At 41.7% G+C, this 22,938-nt stretch overlaps 1 protein-coding gene across 9 annotated transcripts in view; it reads right to left on the bottom strand.

Moving 5' to 3' along the window:
* EZH2 (enhancer of zeste 2 polycomb repressive complex 2 subunit) overlaps positions 1-22,938 on the bottom strand; it is a 73,527-nt gene that overhangs the window by 10,086 nt on the left and 40,503 nt on the right. For 7 of the 9 annotated variants that reach the window (XM_089776502.1, XM_089776503.1, XM_075921708.2 and 4 more), the window contains 8 exons: positions 22,046-22,189; positions 17,928-18,030; positions 16,853-17,016; positions 8,799-8,890; positions 7,265-7,505; positions 6,697-6,866; positions 6,224-6,318; positions 1,035-1,075 (listed from right to left, as the gene is read on the bottom strand). In XM_089776502.1, the coding sequence (XP_089632628.1) occupies positions 1,035-1,075; positions 6,224-6,318; positions 6,697-6,866; positions 7,265-7,505; positions 8,799-8,890; positions 16,853-17,016; positions 17,928-18,030; positions 22,046-22,189 (1,050 nt within the window). The remainder of the gene's footprint in view (positions 1-1,034; positions 1,076-6,223; positions 6,319-6,696; positions 6,867-7,264; positions 7,506-8,798; positions 8,891-16,852; positions 17,017-17,927; positions 18,031-22,045; positions 22,190-22,938) is intronic. The other 2 variants (XR_016348917.1, XM_089776506.1) reach the window with 1 other exon arrangement.

Here is a 22,938-nt window from a genome sequence, read left to right as displayed (position 1 = left end):
GCACCCCGGAGCAGAAAGATGGGGGTGGGAAAAGGCAGGACAAGAGTGGGGGCACTAGTGAATGGGTGGAGTGGAGGTGGGGCAGAGCAGGAGTTGAACACTTCTGGGGAAAATTAAAACAGCAGCTTGTTAATACTATGTCGCTCTGTGTGGACTGTCTAAACTAAGGTCATTTTTATTCCACAAGGGGAATTATACTGCTTAGCAATATTATATTCCTATATTTCTGCTTGTCAATTTCCCTGTGTTAACAAGCCCTAAACTCTGAGGGCAGCTGGGTAGACTTTGGGTCCTATATAAATTAATACCTGCCTTCAATCCACTAGTATTTATGCTGGTTTAGATGCATTTGTATAATGTTATAGGCCATCCTTGTTATAAGTCCAAGATACGTCCCAAAAAACGGATAGAGAAACAACTTAAAGCAGGGATTTTTTTTCCCATGGCTGACTTCCATTCATGCAAAATGGGGTTGGCTTTATTTATTTATTTGGCGCGACTTACAGGGGAATAGGAGGACTTATAATGCATCAGTTCCTACAAGCGTCCATGACATTAGTGCGGAATGGATATATACCAGGGCAACTGATAGCAGGGACACCCTGTACATTTGTTTCAGTTAACAACCAAGCAATAATAATACATTAAAAAATAATCTGTTCAGAGGTGGATTTATTTTATCACAGTATCTCCCATCCCCACAAAGAGAGCATATTTCAGAATTAAGAAAACAAAAAGGCTGCAAACATGCAGCTCATCACAGTAGGAGTTGTGCAGTGTTATTCCAAAGCCTTCCTAAAATGTTATGAATTCACAGCCTCCTTCCTATAATAAGCAATGTTTTTTTCTCAACAGCTGCATAAACAATGTGGAATATCCCCTATCCCTGCCGTATAACTAACTTATGGTTACTATTCTTCCGTCTCCTTGTGACCGCTGGCTCCCCACGAAAAGTATAAAATGGCCTAACTTCATTCAGAAAACAGTAGGATCTTAAAAATTCAGGACAGAAAGTTGAATGGAAAGATGCTAACCCTTTTTCAGCTGTATCTTTCTGCAATGAGCAGCCCATAACCTGCAAAAACACAAAACAAACACAAGAAAGTTGACAGGAACTCCTCCTGTAATGGGCTGTGGAACTGGCTGCCGTTCTAGGCACCTACAAAATTACTTTTAACTGGGAAATTCTTCTGGAACAAGAATTCCTAAACCTTTTAAATCAAAGTTTTACAGACGAACCTCCACACTAGCCCAGGTTAGTAGTAACATTTGGCGATAACATGCTTCAGACAATTTACAACCTCTTAAAAATGATGTTAGAAACCAGTGTCTTTACTTTTGCTTTAAAGCTATAGTTCCAATATATAATTTTCTTTAGCAGTTAAAGCTAATTGAAATACCAGGTTTAATAAATCCTTTCCGGCCAAGATTTCCTAAATTTATGTTCCCACACAGGTAATTCGTAGATTTAATTACCAACATTCAATTTGTATTGTTTAACTATGGGACAGATTGTCAATTTGTTTCTGTACAGATGTCCATTTCTAATTACTGTAACCGGCTCAAATAATGCAGCATATACTATGTAGTAAGAAATTCTCATGTAAGGGTCAAATGTTTCAGAAACAGAACCACGTATCTGCATTTTTTTCCTAGTGACTACACCCAGAAGTTGTTCTTTAAAAACGTAGAAATATTTAAATATATGTTTAACCGAACAGGAATTTCTACACCTTTTTAATTTCCTTTCTGCATTAGGGATTTTAAAATGTGTTTATTTGTGTAAACATGTAACCACTGAAATTTTCAGCAGTTGCACATTTACATGCCTGGGCCAGGAGAGCAGGGAGAGAGGTGGGAGCTGGTGCTGCCCGTTCTCCTTGAGTGCCACTTCTTGTTCCCCTACCCTCTCCCTGTAATGGGAGAGGGGGGCTCCACAGGAGTTGGCATGTGTGGGGGCTTAAAAGCTGGCTCCCCACGTGTACCTGTCCCCCTGCTGATACAGAGGCAGCAGCGTGGGGTGGGGTAGAGGGAGCTGCATGTAACTGTGTACTTGGGTATTCGTTCACATCCCTATTCTGCACAGCATTACATCAAATTGGATTCTAGAGGATTCATATTTTTTCAAGTGTACCCAGCAGCTTTAAACAAACACAACACTATTCTCCGTACAACTAGCTCACATTAAATACATTTCTGAAGTTAATCTGTTCTCCATCCATTTAGACTTTTGTCAAGGTAACTTTATAACTAAAAGTTATCTTTTCTTCAAAAAGTATTATACAAAATAGATTCAATTCCTTTTCAAGGTGGAATACTCCAAGCAGGTATACAGTAATGCTGCAGCAAAAGGATACTAACAGGTAAAAATGCCTCCCTCTGCACTGTATTACTTAAATTCATAGGCATGAAACCTCTCTAGAAAACTACTTCTCCAACTACTTAAAGGGAGAAATAAGATTTCACTTCAGAAAAATGTAATATCCCTCATATGGTCACATTACATTCTCCAAACTCTCCAGACTAGTTAAAAGTAGAAAAGACTACATAGCTGAACAATACTTCCTCCACAGAAGCTATCCTTCCATACTGTCATCTTGGGCCAAAATAATAAATAAAACTCTTGAATGCACAACTTAAATCAGACCTTTGATCATCATGAAATGTCAAAGAATTAAGTAGTTCTCCAGTTTTAACATACTGCAGAAGTATGCCACCTTCTTTCTAAAGGTTAAGTCAATTGTACACCATTTGGCGAAGAGAATGGATTCAAATTAAAGATAACACTTTGGGCAAGAAAATCAGAACCAAAATAAACTGTATATGGTAGAAAATCAGATATAGTAGTCGTGATGAATTCTGCAAGTTGACTTTTCTCAAAGAGACTAGGGCCATCAAAAGAGCACTTGGAGAATAAAGGTATATCGTGACAATAAGTTCAGAGGGGGAATTAAAGATGACATTATGGACTGAGTGAATGCTTCAACGTTAGTCAACTGGGATAAATAGAAGTCTGATTAGTGCTCTTGGCTACTGGCAAGGTGGCAACATAAACCTTAAGATTAGCATGTGGCTTTCAGAAATTGTCTGACTAAGAGGTGGAAGGTTGCCTAGAAGCACTTTGCCTTTCCACTAATGACCTCAATGAGTGAGTGACTGATGCTAGGGGAAGTGGTGGGAGTAAGATTTCGCTCTTTTCCCATCCTACTTAGTAACACAACACAATGTTATAGTTTCAACGACTAGGAAGTAAAAAGGCAAATGCGTCAAATGGGAGAATTCCACAGCAATGTACTAGTAGGATAGTATAAAATAAAGAAATGTCAAGTGACATGGAATGGAATAAATATTGAACCATAATAAACACCCTATGTGCAATTTCCCTTACTATTCATGCCATTTCTCCTTTTCTCCCCAGTAATAGTCCAGAGATGTTGCAAACATCAAGCCAGAAGAGGTAGGTTTACCAAAAAGTGGTATTTGAAGAATCTTCCAGGCAAAAGCAATTTCAGTATATAAATACATGTTGGAAACATTCACAAGACTTGTTCCTGATACCTGGATTTAGGAACAATAGATCAGTTAATGATGACTAATCTCCCATAAAGTGGGAGATTAACTGACCTCTACATCTCATTCCTGCCTGCCTCTGTGCATTTAATAACTGACTGCTTCTGAATTACGTTCACTTCCAATAGCTGAAATTGTCTTACATATGTGTTGACCTTTCCTGCTAGAAATCCAGAAGTCAGATAGCAACGATAGGCATTTCTTAGGAAACTGCTACAATCTGTCCTTAGTAAAGGTTTGAGGATATCACGAGTATATGAATCTGTCTCTTGAATTTAGAAATGAAAATTCAACTGATGTATGCAGTTTGATCTGTTGGAAAAGCAGGTTTTTCCTACTGTTCTCATTAGACTCCTTAAAGATGCCTTGTCTAGGCTCTCTCTAGAGATGCGGCCTTTTACAGTGGAATGCGAGTAATTTATGTTAAGACTTCAGCCACTCTGCTTGCCATGCTATCATGATACTAAGATGCCTTTGAACCAAATCTTATATTATTTTGGACAGCATAATATAGAAAAGCTATAATTAGATGCTGTGAAGAACCAGTCCCTGAGGAATGAGGGCAGAAAGAAGAATTCAAATGAAGCTAACTCATAGGTGGATAAAAAAAATCATCAAGAATATTTCTCCCCTAAAGTGAAAACAAGTCAAAGGAATCAAGTCCCATTTAATGAGGAAAAACTCATTACAGCTGTAATTATTGATTCAGTGAGATCAGAGGGAGATAACTATCTCCTAGATATGAAAGACAAAAGTATCAATTTTTTCTCTTCTCCATTTGTGATCACATTTTTTTCAGAGCTGGCGGAATTGTTGCTCTTTAATTGTTGCAGTCTGGCTCAGTATGGTAGAGTCAGACTGTAAACAATGTAACACTTTTTGGTCTTCCCTCTGAGTGTTTCAGCCATTTGTAAACCTCTCGCTGCATCTCTCCCAAGGAGGCAAAGAAATAGAGAGACCCACAAGGAATAAGTGTTGACAATATTATTTTGTTTTACTCAAATGCTTCTTATATAGGTCAAAAAGTATTCCATTAGTCTGATCTGACAAAGTAAAATGCAGATTCCAGTGAGATGTTATAAAACTTTAAAGGCATCTTGCAATAATCTATTACTGACACAGTAACTTTGATATTGGCAACCTGTCAGAAAGAACACTTTGGTACATAGCACTTCCCTTCTCTCCCCTCTGTCTTTCCAAATTAACCAGAACATCACAGAAAACCAAAACTCAAAGATAACAATCTTCCTAGGCCTAGCTGCCAACAGGACAGTTTGGCTGGACAATTCCAGGTTTGGAAAATCTTGCCCAACAATTGCCCCAGGACAGCTGATAGCTATGCAGGAAAGAGGGAGCAACAGCACTACCGTGATTTGAACAAAGCAGGATTTCTTCCAGCAGCTCTGACTCCCTGTTCTACTCTGCACTGATTGTGTCTCTACACTATAAGCAGTCTATTCATTTTATCCCTGCAGCAGCTTCTGCACTAAGATCAATGGAAGGCTCTCCTTGAGCAAGAAAATTATGACACAGATGGATAGGAACAAAAAAAGTTATACGAATTATTTGTTGGGAAAATGAGGGGGTGGGGAAAAGCAGGTGGCCATTTGGGAAAAAGAAGGAAAATATTTTCAAAGATTTCTTGATTACTTGTAGTAAATGAGAATTTTTCCCTTCCTTCATTCTCCTTCTGGGAATAAATACATTCACCAGAACACAGAGAACAGTCCCATGCTTGGGGTCCTACTGGACCCCAGATTTGAAGTTAAGATATTGTCCCTATAAAAAAATGTTCGTATGTTATAAAAGACATAGGGACTGGGCATTTTTTAAAATGTATAGAAAGTTAATTTTGGATGAGCTTTTTGCCCTCAGAATGAGCCTTTTAACACTTTTCCTTGTCAAGAAATGTAGAAAAGCTGCCATATGATCTTTGCCTTGTACTGGAACTTTAGTAGCCTGACTCTTCAACTGAATAGCTTGTGGGTAAATAAGCTGTGATGTATGAATCTATGTAGGTGGTCAAGAATTGTTTGTTTTTTAAGGGAGGATGTCTTTCTCCTGAGTATTGTGGTTATTGCTTCCAGTGCTTCAACAAAGTCACACATTTTACTATATGGACATACTGTGCATAGTAATTTGCAAGAGTATCTTCTATTCACTACTGATTCAGTTTATTCTTAAGTCATCTATTGAAGTCACATGACTTCATTAGTGTTATTTCTAAAAAATTACCCATGGTATCCATTTTTGTGGAAAAGTAACCAAAATAAAATCTTAGTAGTAGTATCTCTTTTTGCCTCTTATTCAGCAAAACCTAACCTATTCTACACTAATGTGATTTTTTTAACATTATAACCAATTGTCTAGAGTAATGTGAATCTAACTAACTTGAATTTACTTGTTGCATTTAGCCTATAAGCAACTGTGAAGAAGTTGACTATTTTTAAAGGTGGAACAGATTTGTTTTTGAAGTGCTGTTTGAGGCCAAAACATTTGTTAAGTTGGGCAATTTTGTTTCATTGAAGCAGGTTTTGCTTCTTTGAAGAAGAGACAAGCAGCCTTTTCTTAAGTCCTTATTTTGCATTGCTGGTTCAATAAGTCTCCTATGGCTTATGTTTGGCTTCTAAAGGTTATTTAGTAACAGATTTACCTGTGTTTCCTCTTCTTCTTCCTTGGAGGGGTATCAACATCTTCAGCAGGAACTGGAGCAATAATACTAGATTCTTTTACTCTAAACTCATACACCTAGCAAGAGATACCATAACATACATCTCACTTACAGAAAATAAAGCTTTCTATTATGTTAGAATGATTTCCTCCAACACCTTACAGATTATAAGCCACAACACTCCTTCCCTTTACAGTTATTGCTCTTATCTTATTTGATCTTAAGTGAACAAAAACAGCTGTGCATTTTAAACTATATGTAAACTGAAATTTCAATGATACACTGAAAACACTAAACTCCATTACACAAATTTATAAAAATCAGAGAAGACAGCATTCTCAGAAAAACCAAGTTGGTTAACAACACTCATTTTAACATGACAATTTAATATATATTTTCTCTCCAGTTTTGAAAATAGCATCCTGCCACTTAAATAAGCACTTTTCACTTCTTACCTGCCTACATGTTTTGGTCCCAATTAATCTAGCAATTGCACAGAAATTATCATAGTAGGTGCCAATGAGAACTCTGAACATCGAAGCTTCTGCACCACTCCATTCCACGTTCTCAGGAGGCTCAATATTTGGCTTCATCTTTATTGGTGTCTGACACCTGGAATTTGCCTCTGCAACATCAAGAAGATCTATTAGGTTGAGATTTCTCTCTCAATTTACCTAAGTTCCCATGATCCTTAAAAGCACTCAGTTATGTGTGAAACTATAACAGAACAAAGTTCTGTTTTTTTTGGTGGGGAGGAAAGAACACCATTTACAGAAGTTTTTACACATCTATAGACAAGAAGCTATAATCAGTGGGAAGAATGCAGATAGTATAGTCTAGCTTCTGAAAGCATTCATGAAGTTTCATTATCATGCTCTGTGATAAAAGCACTACTCCATATAATCTAACTAGGTCCAAATACACTCAAAATATGTGCCTTCTAAAGTTGCTTGCTTAGACTTTGAGCCCTCTCTTTACAATCACTACAATTCATTTCTTATTTAAAGCAATGATTGGCCTCACCAGAAGAACTGGATGTTTCATCTTTCTTCTCCTCTTCCTCTTTATCATTATTTTCACCTCCAGTTTCTCCTCCTGCTTCCCTGTCACTATCTGTGTCCTTGGATTCCAACACATTTATTGTTGGTGTGCTTGGCCTGCTGGTGTTATTTGGAAGTCTTCCTCTTCGGCGGCCACCTGGGCGCTTTGGTGGTGTCTTTATTCTCTCAGCAGTCAGAGCAGCTGCAAACTCCTTTGCCCCTTCCTAAATAAAAAATACTAGCATCTTCAATACATGGGTTTGAAATGTTTTAATTTGGGTAGGTGAGAATGGATGCTCAGTCACTCGAAGCCAAACCCTGACATATGAAAAATGCATAATTTGCACAGCAGGTGTCCGATAAAATATCCTATTTACATATTTTAATTTTATCCATGATATTTTATGAGTCTTTTCACGCTCATGAATTTTACTATGTGCATCAGTAAAGTACACACAGTTTGAGATCAATTTATTTAGCTTTGATATTAGTACCCAAATTCTATTTCTCTTTGACTGAAAAGAAATGAAAAACTATTTTCATCTTCTTTGTTGATGGCAGAAATGCACAAAGTCCATTGCCAAAAAAAAAAAAAAAAAAAAATGTTGGGAACCGTTAAGATGTAATAGAAAAGAGATTTAGTAGTTCAGGGAAAGATGAATACAGCATAGTATTTTCTCTCATTTTCTTTGAGACGGAGATGGTTGAGAGAACATATAGCAAAAAAATTTTTTATTGGAAACAGAGTTTGCTGTTCAAAGAACTGTTTCCACATCCCAACAACCACGGCTGCTGGATCCTACCCAACCAGGTCCCAGCTCCCAGCCCTGAGGAGGGAGAGAGGCAGGAAGATGCAGACAAAGTGCAGGTGCTGTGTCCCAAGCCTATGCCAGCTGACTGCCACCATTACAGGGAAAGACGCAGCTCCTCCCCTTCGCCGCCGCCCCCTCCCCCACACCTGGAGAGTGAGATCATAGGCATCCTCTCCTAGGACTCACACACCTGCACCCCCCAAATACCCATCTCTTAGTACACATACACCCCTACTGCATCCTCAAATACCCACTCTTAGTATACTCGCCCTTTCAACTCCCTCCTCCCCTTCAGTTCTGCCTCTAGTAGCGTCTTTTTCTGGGGAAACTGACATAGTGCAAGTACAGGGTTACCATGTTTGAGGTGCAAGCTTTCATATGAAATAATTCAACTTCCCAATTTGAACTTTGGCCTGGTCACTGGAGTCACTATCCCTACTTACTTTGTGAAAAGTACTATGAAAGTGTTGACTACAAGTTGCCAGTACCTAAATGTTACATTTTTAATAACACAAGATCTGTTAACATGATGTGGGACATTAATTACTAACAGAATTTCCTATAGTACTGCATAGTATAGCTTTAGTGAATTCATTTAACTATGGGTTTAACCTGTTTCAACACTTGATTTTTCTTTTTTGCTAAATAGAAAGAAGTACAAAAACTCTCAAATCTCCATCTACCTAATGAAAGAAATTATCTTACCAGATGCTGATAACAATGCTGCCCACAAGGCTTATTATCTATTGCTGTTTCTGTATTCTTCCGTTTGTAAGTGTTAGGAGTTGCATGGAATGCTGTGAAATAAAAATATTTTCCAAATAAGCATTTTAAAATGTGTTTCACAAACAAATACTTGCAAAATTAAAAACGTATCTGAATTTTACTAAAAATAGCCTGATGACAACCATAATAATAGCGAAAGAAAAACCTAATGACATTTTTGTCATTTAAAACATAACGGAAATAGAGTGTACAAGTAAGACTGTGCAAAACAGATAACTTATAGTTTCTGTTTCCACCTGTTCAGATAACTATCCTACGTAAAATGGATTAATTATCCTTTTCAGCCTATCATACCAGAGGCAATTTTCTGGGGGAGTTGTGTTTCTATCACACTCTTTCAGACGTAGCATTGGTACAACCAGTGGGATTAAAACTTCTTAAAATCAAGGACTCTGTACATCAAAAACATCTTACTTCAAGACCTCAACAAATAGTAACTGTTACCTAGTCTCATTTTGTCAACTGTAAGTCTAAATACAATAAGAAAGAAAACCCTTTCAAATCTGTCTGGATTCCTAGCTATCAAGTGTACTCGACACTTCAAAAGTTAATGATAATTTTTTTCTGGCATGCAGCTAGAAACTTTTTTTTTTTTAAATATAAAACTTGAAACTATAAATAGTGATGCTAGCTTCAAAAAGAAGGCAGTCTGGACTAAAACAAGAGGATTAAAAAGAAAAACAAATCAAGCCGATAATTTGCATTCTCTTCTTGATTTTCTTGTGCCATTCCAGACATTTGGACTTCCCAAAGTAGCATTCTGATTACTATAGTGTGAAACTAGCTTCCAAAATAGGCTACTAGACGTTTCCTTCAAAAAACGCATCTACTGAAGCCTGGACCTCATCCTCTAGTTTTCAGCAAAGGTAATGAAGGTAGCACACAAGGCATTTTAACAAACTTATCAGAGATTCACCTGCTTTCTTTGAGAGGCAAATCATTCATATTGAGTAGACCCTAAACTCTGCCAACAATGTCTTCTCACTACTGAAGTAAACCTTGCCAATTAGCAGTTTATTCACAATTCAACAAGGCTAGGTGTCCTTTTTTACTACCTCCATATAAAACAAAAGATGTCTCAGACAATCTGAATTTCTGGATTCTTTGAAAATACATTTTCAAGTTTGTATTGTTTGCATAGAACTAATCTTTGTGGTGTTGTTGCTGGGGGTATAACAAGGAAAGTAGCAGTACATCCTGCTTCTAAGGGGGGGGGGGGGGGAGACACTTCATTAAAAAACACGTGATACGATCATAAATGCTACCTTGTCCTGATAAACTGTGCAGGAAGGAAGCTTTCAAGGTAGGCTTTGAAGCTCTATGCTTTGCATAGTCAAATACACATCAACTAAAAACAGACCTTTGAGGGATAAGTGTCTTAGTAAAATCCTTCATAATGGCTCAAACTGATTTAAAGAGGTCAGGTAAGACCAAATTACACTTTCACAATGGCTTGATTAATGCCTCAATTTCTTCAGTCTTCTAAAAAAAATCCCAAAACTTTGTAACATGAGACTCCAGTGACATATCAGTATGAACCTGTAATATTACAGTTCCTGCTGAATTAACTTTCAGCAAGCCAGCATTCAATTCCATGTTCCAACTTTCCTGCAAAAATTCCAGAATATATGATCTTCCTAAACAGAAGACACATACCATTTGTATTGCCACACTGCCTTCCAAATTCTCATACTCTTACGTGATATATTGTTTATCAAGATTAAAATTGTATTACAGGATATTCTAAGGCTTACAGTCATGCCATATCCTTGAAATGAGTTTGATCACTATGGGTGACTGGAGATTTATTACTGGAAGCCAAAATGATAATTGCAGATTCATTCAGACTATGAACCAGTATCATTTTGGCCAGTCCTCACTTATGTGAATAATGCTGTGGTGTCCAACCAATTCTGAAGCAGTAGCCACTATAGCGGCTACTGCTATAGCAAACTAGACACACTGAAACAGCCAACTAGCCACATTGTTCAAGACAACTAGCCACATTCAACTGGCCAAACAGCCACACGTGGCTAGCAACTAGTGCACAGGTAGCCAACCCGTTAGAGACAAAGAACCAAAACAGCGGTGGATAGAGTGCAAAGACCCATGTACCCCAGGGCGGACAATCTGAGCAACAAAACAAAGCAAAAAAACCCACACTACCGCGCCAAGGGAAAATAGGTGCCGGTACACTGTCCCGGGGCATACCATCACAAAAAAAGTACTGGGAAGAGATGAGAAGTGCAAGCTCTGGGAGGGAATTTAGGTGCAGGAGGAAGTAGAGAAGAGGTTGCTGGATCAAGGAGGGGGCTCCCAGCTGGGGAGTGTTGGGATCAAATGGAGAGTTGGGGTGCTGAGCAAGCTGCAGGCTTGTGGCTGTGAGCGTGCAGAAGTTTGGTCTGGGGTGCATGAAGGGCTCAGGGCAGAGAGGCTGGGAGTACGATGGGCACAGATTTTCAGTGTGTGGATGGTGCAGGAGTGTTGTGGCAGGAGACTGGGGATGTGGGGGTGCAGGAGTTTGGGGACGTGAGACGCTCAGGACAGGGGGTTCCAATGTATGATAGGCCCAGGTTTGGGATCTTGGGGGGGGGGAGCGCAAGGGGTGCAGGAGTGTTATGATGCTGTGGCCAGATGGGGGCTTGTTGGCCAGGCTTCACTTTTAAATAAAGTATTATGTCAAACACAAAATGTTTCAGCGTTGTCTTTATTTATGAGAGGGGTGGGAAACCTGTTTGGAGTCAGGGGTCACTGACCCACAGAAAAGTCAGTTGGGGCCACACAAGTGAGATGCAAAAAAATAACTGCTCCAAAACCTCCCAAGCTTCACTAATGTGACCCCAACTGTGCTGGTGGGGGCAAAGGACAGGGTGCTGGGGCAGGGTACTCGGGGGGGGAAGGGGGGGAGGGAGAGGGGGGAGATCTGGCCAGGAGGAGGGGACAGAGACAGCTGGGGACAGTATCTGGCGATCCCGGGTCTCAGGGAGCGTGCTGGCTGCTCTTCCCCTCCCGTCCCAAGGGCATTCCCCCTGCTCTAACCCAATCCCCCTCCCCTTCCCCAGAAGCAGGCATATCCCCCAACCCAATCCCCCTCCCCTTCCCCAGAGCCAGACACCTCCCCTCCCCACTCTAATCCAATCCCCCACTCCCACTAACTTTATGCCCAAGTCCTGGAGCCACCGCTGGCACCATCACACCTTGAGCCCCTGCCGCTGCCTGCGCTCAGCAGCCGGCTGCTAGCACGTGCAGGCTGGGACACTGTGTGCAACCCAGCCTGCACATGCAGGATATGATGCAGTGTGCTGGGGGCCGTGAGCGGAATGGCGCGGGCCATGAGCACGCATGAGGCTCACAGTGCCCCGGCCGTGAGAGCAGCTGACCTGAGCAGTTCCGGGTTCTGTCCCAGTTCTGTCAGGAGCCACAATTTTATCTCTTGGCAAGCCGCATGCGAAGGTTGGCCACCTCGGACTAGTGTGTTGGACACCATGAGAATAATGTGTTCTATGCATCTGGCTCTCTCTTGAAGTACCTTCCTCACCAGGAGCAAGAGTGAGAATTCCTATGTCAAGGCAAACTCAACTTTTAGACATCTATTATTTCAAAACAGAATACGGAACAGCAAATCTCTTCTCAAAACTTCTGGAATACTCATGACATCCTGTTGCTCTGGTATTAATTAGATCAATATTTTGTTTTCCATATTGCCCTGAACAGCTTGTGGCTTATTCCTCATTCCACTAGACATATGTTTTCTGCTTAGCTAGTCTTTCATGTTGTTTCCATTCTCTGCGAGGAGAGTGTCTAACAGTTCTAGTGGGTGTTTTTCCCACATCAACACTATATTCAATTCTTTGGCCATCTTTTTGCTTCTTGTATCTCACCGCCTCTTTATGTATGCAACTGTGATTGTGCTATCAAACTGCACTCCAAATGGCTACTTGGCAAGGTTGTGTATCAGTAGTCTCACCAGCTTCATACTGAGGCAGTCTATTAACCACGTCTATCAACTTTCCCCTTGGAAAGATGGGCACAGTAGCACATTCCAATAGACTCAAGATATATTCAAAGGTCTCCCATGGGAATGAGCCAGACTACATCCCTTCCCTTCCCCTAAGTTAATGTTGTCAACCAGCACCTAAGAGAGCCACAGCCAGCATTTAAAAAAAAAAAAAAAAAAAAAAAAAAGTTACATTCTGCTCTCTTACAGGGAACCAGAAAGCACTGCAGCACTTTTCTACAGAAGCAGGCTCAAGCACCACTTCCATCTTCACCACTATAGACCCCAGTATGTGCAATGCTACAACCAATGACTGAGGTTTAAAAAAAAAAAAAAAAAAAAAAAAAAAACACATGTATCTGAAACATGCCTATCCTGTGCTAAGAGAACACTTCCAGCTTCTGAGCTGACTTTGGTTCCCAGGCAGACTAACTGCTGAGATAAGGATAGGGGCCTCTTTGTTCAAATAATCCAATTATGTTTCTCTAGGAAGGTGTACAACCTGGCAATGACAATCTATTAGTTTCCTATCCTAATCTGGTCAGCTAGTCATCCCAGTATATGCTTTTCTTTCAAGGCTGCTACAAGTACCATCATCACCTTGGTAAATATCTGTATGATTGTTTACTATTTAGGAACATAAGTGACTTGAAAATTTTAGAAGTACAGGAATCGCTGAAAATGTAACAGAAGTTATTCTGAGTTGATTGAATGGGCCAGTGACTTCAGGAAAATTTGCTACATTGTGTATAAATTGTATTTTTCTGGAAACTAAAATGTTTGACTCCATACTGGGTTCCCCTTTGGTCTGGGAAAACAAGATTTCCAACAGGTGAGCCAAAGTGTTGTAGAAGTTCTGCCTTTCTGTGAGGCAACAGCAAGTGAACTGGATAAGGTATCTGGGTTTGGAACTACTACTACTACTACTTGCATATAAAAAATGTGCTGAGATAGTACATATCCAAGATTCATCACTTAATTTAGTCTGCTGGCTGGATCATCATCTTCTCTGGCCCAGGTGATAAGGAGTGTGATGTGAATGCTGATCCACTCCCTTCCTACCCCATTCAGAACTTATGTCTATTGAATAACCTATTTTAAAGACAAGAGAGGTCAAAAAAGTCATGTTGGCCAATCTGCTGAGGATGAGACAAAAGCTACCAACTATGGTATCTGGCACTGCATGGATCAGCATATTTTCATGCCAGTCTGACCGAAGGTAAACAAAGAGCTCCTTAAAGGCAAAAGGAATTGTCTTTACCCGGACTCCTTTTTTACTACATTGAGCTCCCTCCTCTGCATTGCCAACAACTACTTAAGTTTAGACTGAAAGAAGTAATGCCATTTCTGAAGCTTGTTTTGTAGGGAACCCAGATTTCATGTACCAGAGTTCTTTGTCAAATAGAAGTGGCCACTGAAGGGTAACAGGTAGATCACAGCTTCAGCCAAAGGAATTCCTTACAACTGATGTGGCCTCTGTGATAGAAACAAGTGATATCATACATAAATTGCACTGCTACATCTAAAAGAGCCTAGTGCACAACAACTTCAGTGTTCATCTTCAACCTTAGAGGTTTTGCAAGGTTCCACAGCCATCTAAGTGCTGCACTAGATAATTCTGCTTGAAGATGGGTAGCCAGAGTACCTTGATTTCTCAAACATCTATTGTCCCATCGAGAAAATAGCCATCTTTGAATGTCAACATGTACTTCGGGGGCTTCTCAGTGAAGACCTCTGTGTCCTCTCTAGGTAACACACAGTATTTTCATGAACCCATTCAGAAAAGACTTTGGGAATTCTCATTTCTGGTCTATCAGTTCTTCAACATGTAAGCGCAGAGCTAATGATTCCAGTGCTCATTATGGACTCAAAGAGGCACTGGATCTACTGAATTTCCTGCTTTAGTTTTTTCTGTTTTTAGTGATCAATCTGATCAGACAAATCTTTTTTTAAAAAAATATAATGGTCTCTTTTCCTGTGGGGTTAGAAAACTATTGGCCTAATCCTCCATGATTTCACCATCCTCAAGTGGGTCATGTCCTGAAGAGAGTTTCTCAAAGCTACTGGCTAATGAGTCTCTTTTCCTCAGTTGACTAATAAGTAGACTGTATATTGGAAGGCTGGACCAAAAGAAACCTGATGAGGTTCAACAAAGACAAGTGCAGAGTCCTGCACTTGGGATGGAAGAATCCTAAACATTGTTACAGGTTAGTGACCAACTGGCAAGTAGCAGTTCAGCAGAAAAGCACCTGGGGATTATAGTGGATGAGAAGCAGGATATGAGTCAACAGTGTGCCCTTGTAGCCAAGAAGGCTAACAACATATTAGGGTGCATTAGGAGAATAATTTCCAGCAGATTAGAGAAATTATTATTCCCCTTTATTTGGCACTGGTGAGGCCACATCTGGAGTACTGTGTCCAGTTTTGGGCCCCCCATTATAAAAAGGATGTGGACTTACTGGAGAGGGTCCAGCGAAAGGCAACCAAAATGATTAGGGGACTGGAGCACATGACCTATGAGGAGAGACTGAAGGATTTGGGCTTATTTAGACTGCAGAAGAGAAGAGTGTGGGGAGGGAAGGGGGGTTTGCTAACAGCCTTCAACTTCCTGGAGGAAGGTTCCAAAGAGGAAGGAGAGAGGCTCATCTCAGTAGTGACAAATGGCAGAACAAGGACCAATGGTCTCAAGTTACAGTAGGGGGAAGTCTAGTTTGGATATTTGGAAATACTATTTCACTAGGAGGGTGGTGAAGTACTGGAATGGGTTACCTAGGGAACTGGTGGACTCTCCATCCCTAGAGGTTTTTAAGTCCTGGCTTGACAAAGCCCTGGCTGGGTTGATTTAGTTAGAGTTGGTCCTGCTTTGGACAGGGGGCTGGACTAGATGACTTCCTGAGAGCTCTTCCAACTCTATGATTCTATATTGTTCACCCGTCAGTGTCAAATTCAGACAGTCTAAAACGCTTTGCATTCATTCTCTAGTTGCTTCTTGCATTCTGAGCCCTTGACGTCAGGATGAAGAAATAGAACAGGGATGGCCAACCCATTCCGGACGAAGAGCCAAGATCCAGCGTGAAGAGCCGGGGCCAAAAAATGGTAGAGCAAAAAAAAACCAACCAACCAAAAAAACCCAATAGTGACTGGCCCTTTAAGAAGGCTTTTTGGCCTCAGCAGGCTTCCGTCCGCAGCCACCATTTTGGATCCAGACAGCTCCCCTGCCCCCGGTGAGCACAGGGGAGCCGGTGGAAGCGCCTGAAATAGAAGATGGTTCTCAGGAAAGTTCTTCATTGTTTCCACTTGAAAATGGAAATTAACTGTGTCTCAACACTTTACTTTTGAATAAACCTTTTACAACAGGCAATAGGAATTATAACTGAAGAGGACATTCTTTCTGAATGATTTCTAAGACACAACTGTTTAATTTCACTCCGTAGGACTAAGATGGCTAGGAGTACCATCTGGTGCATTCTCAGAAGGAGGGGGGGGGGGGGGGAGAGGAGAGAAGCAGATACTTGTTTCCCTAACTAAGTATCAAAAAATCTTAACGGGAAAAGAACAAATTTCTCCAACACAAATCTGGTCAGTTTTCAATCTCTCCATGATTTAAAAAAAAAAGGGGGGGGGGGATAATGTATGGAATAGTATTGAAAAACAAAACAGGGGTTTTTTTGTTTTGTTTTGAGGCTTTTTTAGAGAAAGTAAAAAATAAACAGTACTATAGGATGGTCCAGGTCAGGTACTCTATTTAAAAATGCAAATGGAAAAAAATAAATCAAACTACAGCAACAATATAGCCAATATTTTAAAAATCAGAAAATTTCTACACCACAATGATATTAGCATGTCTATTGTTAGCAGATGTTATTACATCTATTGTTCTCTTTTCTTATTCTGTATTGTACTCTGTGACTACTTTAAAGTTTCTTACAGTCTCCTAAAATGAAATGCAGATTTACAAAAAGGCTATTGAACTTACGATGTAAGAAGCAATCATATTTAAAACAGCGCCTACAGAAGAGCGTATGAAAGGAGTGTAGACTCTGCTCCCTCTGAACAGATTTTGCATTTGGTCCATCTATGTTTGGTGTGCACTCAGGAGGAAGAGCTCCAGGAAGCTGCTGCTCTGTGAGTTCTTTGTATCTTCAAAAGCAAAGTAAATAAAAAACATTGTTTATTCTATTCATAAAGGGTCACGTTTTGCTGTATCACCACTGTAAATCCAAAGTAACTCCTGATTTCAGTGCGTCTATTCTGGACTTACCGGTGTAACCAAGAAAAGTCTGACACCAGATACCTGCAATGAACTCTGCCTGCTTAAAAATATTGTATTACATGATTTTTCTTAACAAAAATGTGACGTTATCTTTGCTCTGTAATACTAAAGCAAACTACATAATATTTGATTTACATAATTTTGCTTTTAAAGTATATCAATAATGACAACATTAAAAGGCATGGAAGTAACTCTACTTATTAATCCTGGGAGAGGCAGGTGGAACACAGGAGAGGGATGTGTTTACTTTTCGATAGGGATGTTAAACATTTGTTTTTCTAAATGTGTAACCACTGAAAATTACATGCAGGGAATCAGGTGCAGAGGCAGCAGAACAGGAAGGAGGCAGCTCCGCAAAAGACAGTATGAGAGGGGAGTCTGCTGGAAAACCGGCTTCACGTGTGTACCAGGTCCCAACTGCCTCCACCCTGAAGCCTCTGTGGGAGGCAACTGGGGGAGAGGCCAGGGAGGAAAGCACACATGGGGAGCCGGCTTAAAAGCCAGTTCCTCGCACTACTGCTCCCCGGGGCCGGAGCGTGCAAGGGAAACCTTGGTGCTCTGAATTGCACGAGGGAGTTGCATCTCTTTTTTCTACTTCTTCCTTGGGAGCTAGGTCAGTGAGGGTTTTGGTTTGGTTTTTTTTTGGAGGGGGGGGGGGGGAATTCTCACTTCTGTATAGCTCCCAGCCCCTAAACTATAGCTCTTTTCTAGATGATACAGAAATCCAACTCTGCACATTATGCAATGCACTAACACTTCTTAAGAAATTAAATCTTACTTCTCTTTCAATTCCTCTGCTGTACCCTTGTCCGGAAACATTGAGGAAATGGCTTCAAATATCTTGTCAGAAGGAAACTTTCGAGGTGGATGGCTCTCTTTGTCTGCAAAGAGAAGCAGAAAAATATGAAGATTAACAAGAAATATTTTCTGAATAATAGCTGCTTCTTTGGTATTTCGCACATAGATTAATAAATGTTAATCTACTTGTAAATGTATCAGTTATATAAATATTTAAGGATGAAAAAAGCTGACCAACAACCTAAATTACAAAGCAAATAATTTTAAAAAAATCTTAAGATTTTGGTTTATAATTTCAGAAAAGTTAGATTAAGAACTGTGGCAAATCTAGTATGCTTTTGGGATCAAGAAATAGCAGGTATAAAATCTCTATCCTCTGAAAATCTGAGAAACTTCCAACTAGAGTAGATCTTCTAAAGGAGAACTTCTTTGTAAGAGTGGTCCCTGAAAAAAAGGGACAGGAAAGATGGAGAGGGGAGCAACAGAAACATACTGAAACTTGTATCCTAATTCCACCATGCTTACAGCAAAGCAGTCCTTGACAAACAACAAAATGGTTGCTCAAAACTCCCAAGTTGTCTAGACAAACTGGGTGTTAGTGTAAAAGAAGGTGGAGAGGGTGGTCTCCTCCTATAACCTCCACCCTTTTTCCTAAATAAATTCTGGTGTCAAGGTGTAAATGATGGAAAGTGGTGTGACTGCTGTTTTTTAGTACAGATGTATAAATGCCCTAACATCTGAGGGTAGTCCTGGAGTCCTTGAGGCTATTCAGCTTGTTATTAGTCTGCATGGAGAACAATGACAGCCCCTCAAAAAGGAAGATCATGAATGCTTGATTGGTTATCTTCAGGAAGACCTGATTAACTAGAGCCACTAATGTGTGCGTTGAAATGGCAACCACTAGTCAGAAGCAAAATTCATCTAAAGCAAGGTACTGAGCACCAACTTCCTTTCAACCACCATAGCAAGGAATTCTTCCCCTCTTGTCCTCTAGCAATCAGTCCTTAAAACTTTCAGCTATCACAGAGGTAGCACCCCAGCAATGCCTGGTGATTAGCAATCCTCAGCCGCAAGCCAACTATTCAATAACATTTTCTGACAAAGATCAAGGGTTATTATGTTATTTGTTACGGGATATATGTCTGCTGACCCTCGCAAACTCTGAATGGCAACCGAGAACACCACTGATGCCAGAAGGGAGTGAGTGAGTCAATGCTCCACACCTGTGAGGAAACATAAAACCTGCACTCAGCCTGTTTTGCAGTGAAAAAGGGAAGATGGAGTCTGTTAGTGCACTTTAGTGGTCTCCAGAATAGGTTAAGTAAACGGAAGCACCACTGGAGGAGGTCTACAGTGGCTAAAACATCAGTCGGTTGAAGCCTCTATTTCCACGTGGATAGCCAAAGTGTAAGTCATTCTCTTTAAACAGTCCCAAAGGGCTCGATAATCATCAGGGGAGTCAAGGGAGCACCTGCTCTGTCACGTAATGAAGAAGATGAAAACAAGGCTGCATGTGGTGGAGCCTCCTCTGATATCTCCAAAGGGAGATTCACCTGCTCGGTATCAAGCCCAATACCAGGAGCTGCACTTAGAGTGGGTCTCTGGCCAACTGGCCTAGGGCCAGACGGCCCGCCTGAAGCTGTCTAGACTGCAGGCTTCTTTTGGAAATACCTTTTTTCGGAAGAGATCTTTGGAAAAAACTTCTTCCGAAAGAGATCATCCACACAAAAAGCACATCGAAAAAAGCACATCGCTTTTTCAAAAGAGAGCATCCAGACTGCTTGGACTATCTCTTGCATAAAAGGCAACCCGGAATCACTTCAGGCAGGGCTTTGGGGTCACCAGTTTCTTCTGAGTGTTGGTGCAGAAGCCTTGCAGAGAAACTCACAAAGAGACACCTCACCCCCACCCCTCCACAAGATAGTCGTTTCTCTGCTTCTGCTGCATGCTTGCCTGCCTTTTCGAGGGACAGCAAAGCCTTGGTGTCAAGTGTATTTTACTCCCTTTCTCAGCATGCTTGCTAGACTTCGGTGCCAGGGAACTCAATCTTCCATATTCTGAATATTTCAAGACCACCTTCCAGTGCTTCTTCCTTGGTACCAGAAAGATGACAAGCATTGGGATACAGCCAAAATAGGAGAAGATATCATGTTTTTGATATCTGCTCCGAGCAGTGTGGTTCTGATGATAGGTACAAGGCCTCAATCAGAAGAAATTTACGTCCGGATTCCTTATCTTTCTTGGTTCTATATTTAAAGTCCCTGCAAATTTGGCATTAATTCCTGAAGCATGATTCAATGACACTTCATGAAACTGGAGGGCAGGTCGTTCGTTGGCATTGGTTTCTTGAGAGAACAGGAGGTTTTGAGATCCAGCGACCGAGGCATATACCAGCACCAGTACTGCTGCCCAGCAATGAGAACAAAAATATAAAGAAAACACTTTAAAAAAAAAAACCACTTTGACTAGAAGCACCTAACACTAAAACTATGGAGAAAACCAAGTATCTATAAAAATCGACAATTTAAGAAAAGCTTGCAATAGCAAGATAACACACTCAATAACCATCATGAGTAGTTAAGAACCATCAAGCGGAATCAGGAATGGCTCTGCCCTTTACACCACTGCACATTGGCACAAGACAGCATACAGCATATATGCTGCCTCAATGCACAACGTTGAGGAAAAGCCTCCCACAGTGCACTAGACATGCACCCCTGAAGCAGAATGGACACATGAAATCACTAGAAGAAATGATATTGTTAACTGCACTGAACACAAACAAAACAAAAACGGACTTCTCATCCATGTACAGACAGTCCCCTGGTTACGTACAAGATAGGGACTGTAGGTTTGTTCTTAAGTTGAATCTGTATGTAAGTTGGAACTGGTGTCCAGATTCAGCCGCTGCTGAAACTGACCAGCGGCTGACTACAGGAAGCCTGAGGCAGAGTTGCTCTGCCCCAGGCTTCCTGGAATCAGCCGCTGATCAGTTTCAACAGGCTGAATCTGGACGCCAGTTCCAACTTACATACAGATTCAACTTAAGAACCCCAGGCGTCCCCCAAGTCAGCTGCTGCTGAAACTGATCAGCGGCTGATTCCAGGAAGCCCGGGGCAGAGCAACGCTGCCTCGGGCTTCCTGTAGTCAGTGCTGGTCAGTTTCAGCAGCGGCTGACTTGGGGACGCCTGAGGCAGAGCAGCTGGGGTGCTGCTGGGTTGCTCCAGTAGCGCAACTCCTCGGCACTACTGGACCAACCCAGCAGCACCCCAGCTGCTCTGCCCCAGGCGTCCTGATTCAGCCGCTGCTGAAACTGACCAGCAGCAGCTGAATCAGGACGCCTGGGGCAGAGCAGCTGGGGTGCTGCCGGGTTGGTCCAGTAGTGCCCAGAGCGGCGCTGCAGGACCAACCGGCAGCGCCCCAGCTGCTCTACCACAGGCGTCCTGAGAAAAGCCTGGTCTGCTGGGGGGGGGGGGGGGGGGGAGGGGGGGGGCGGCGCACTAGCTGTGGGCCCCCCCCCCCCCCCAGCAGACCAGGGAGACGCGGGCGGCGGACCGAGACGCACTGTGGTCCCGCTGCCCGGGTCTTCCACGGCTTTGCTCCGCATGTCCCTGGTCTGCTGGTGCCGCTGTCCCGCTGCCGGCGTCCTCTGAGGCTTTGCTCCCTGTCTCCCTGGTCTGCTGGTCTCCAGCAGACCAGCAAGACGTGAAGCAAAGCCGCGGAGCACGCGGGCAGACCAGGAAGACTGAGAGCAAAGCCTCGGAGGATGCCGGAAGCAGGACAGCCGCAGCGCGTCTGGGCTGTCCCGCTGCCCGCGTGCTCCGCAGCTTTTCTCAGCATCTTCCTGGTCTGCTGGGTGGGGCTCCCCCCCCAGCAGACCAGGGAGACACGGAGCAGCTTTTCTCGCCCCGGAGGACGTGGGCGGCGGTACCGTGGCGCATCTGGGCGTCCTGCCGCTCCCATCCTCCAGGGCGAGAAAAACCCCATTAGTAACTGCGGATCCGACATAAGTCGGATCCGCGTAACTCGGGGACTGCCTGTACTGAGGAAATAAATACAGGAAAAACTGTTATAATAAAATCCACTGGACTGACATACCCATTCTGCTGCCTTCTCGGTCTTTCTGTTTTTCATCTTGCTCATCAGGATTGTCATCTCCATCATCATCGTCTTCATCGTCACTATATTGACCAAGTGCATTTACCAGCTCCACAAATATCTCATCATTGATAAAGCCGCATTCTGAAGTTCGGCAAGATTGGAAATGAACCAAAAAAGAAGGAAAGTGCACACAAAGTATTTATTTCTACCCATATTTCAGATTTTTAAAACAAACATGTTACATGTTTAGTTATTAGATGCTGTGCTCAGAGCACATGATAATCTACAAACTCAGTACAAGACAGGAGGTGCTCAGCAGGAGGATGAATGGGCATCAACAATTTCTTAATTGTTAATTTTGAGAGATTTTTTTCCCCAAATTTCTCTATACCATCCAAGAGAGAGAATATAAATCATTTTGCCAGCGAACAGGAACAGAAAAATAAAGTTCTAGTAAAGTCACACTTCCTACAAGATAAAAGGACCGAACTGGCTGGGTGATTCAAAGGGAAGTGGTTGGTAGTTCACTGTTATCCTCTCCCCAATCATCCACACCACCTACCAAAGAAGTATGCCAGAGTAATTTATCCTAAGCTCAGGCTATGAAGGTAGATATTTTCAAAGGGGAAACCATTATATGACATTCATCTGGGTTGTCAATATCTTGGTTTAGTGAGTTCTTTCCTCCCAAAAACAGCTACAGCTCTTAATGCCAACTGTATTTCTAAGCCTGTTGAAACATCCACAGAGAAAGAGCCACGGTCTTCTCTGCATAAGACAAAGAAAGAAGGTATCAACACAGGTATTCTGAAAAGGGCTTCCATACAGAAACAGCATCAAATACTCCTTTGTTGAACAAATATTTTATTTAATGAGTAGCACACTAAGTG

The sequence above is a fragment of the Pelodiscus sinensis genome, chromosome 2 (assembly GCF_052426305.1).
Source record: "Pelodiscus sinensis isolate ZL-2025 chromosome 2, ASM5242630v1, whole genome shotgun sequence".
NCBI classification, from domain to species: Eukaryota; Metazoa; Chordata; order Testudines; family Trionychidae; genus Pelodiscus; species Pelodiscus sinensis.
The sequence above is the reverse complement of the archived record's forward strand: the minus strand, read 5'-3'. Positions and strand labels throughout refer to the sequence as shown.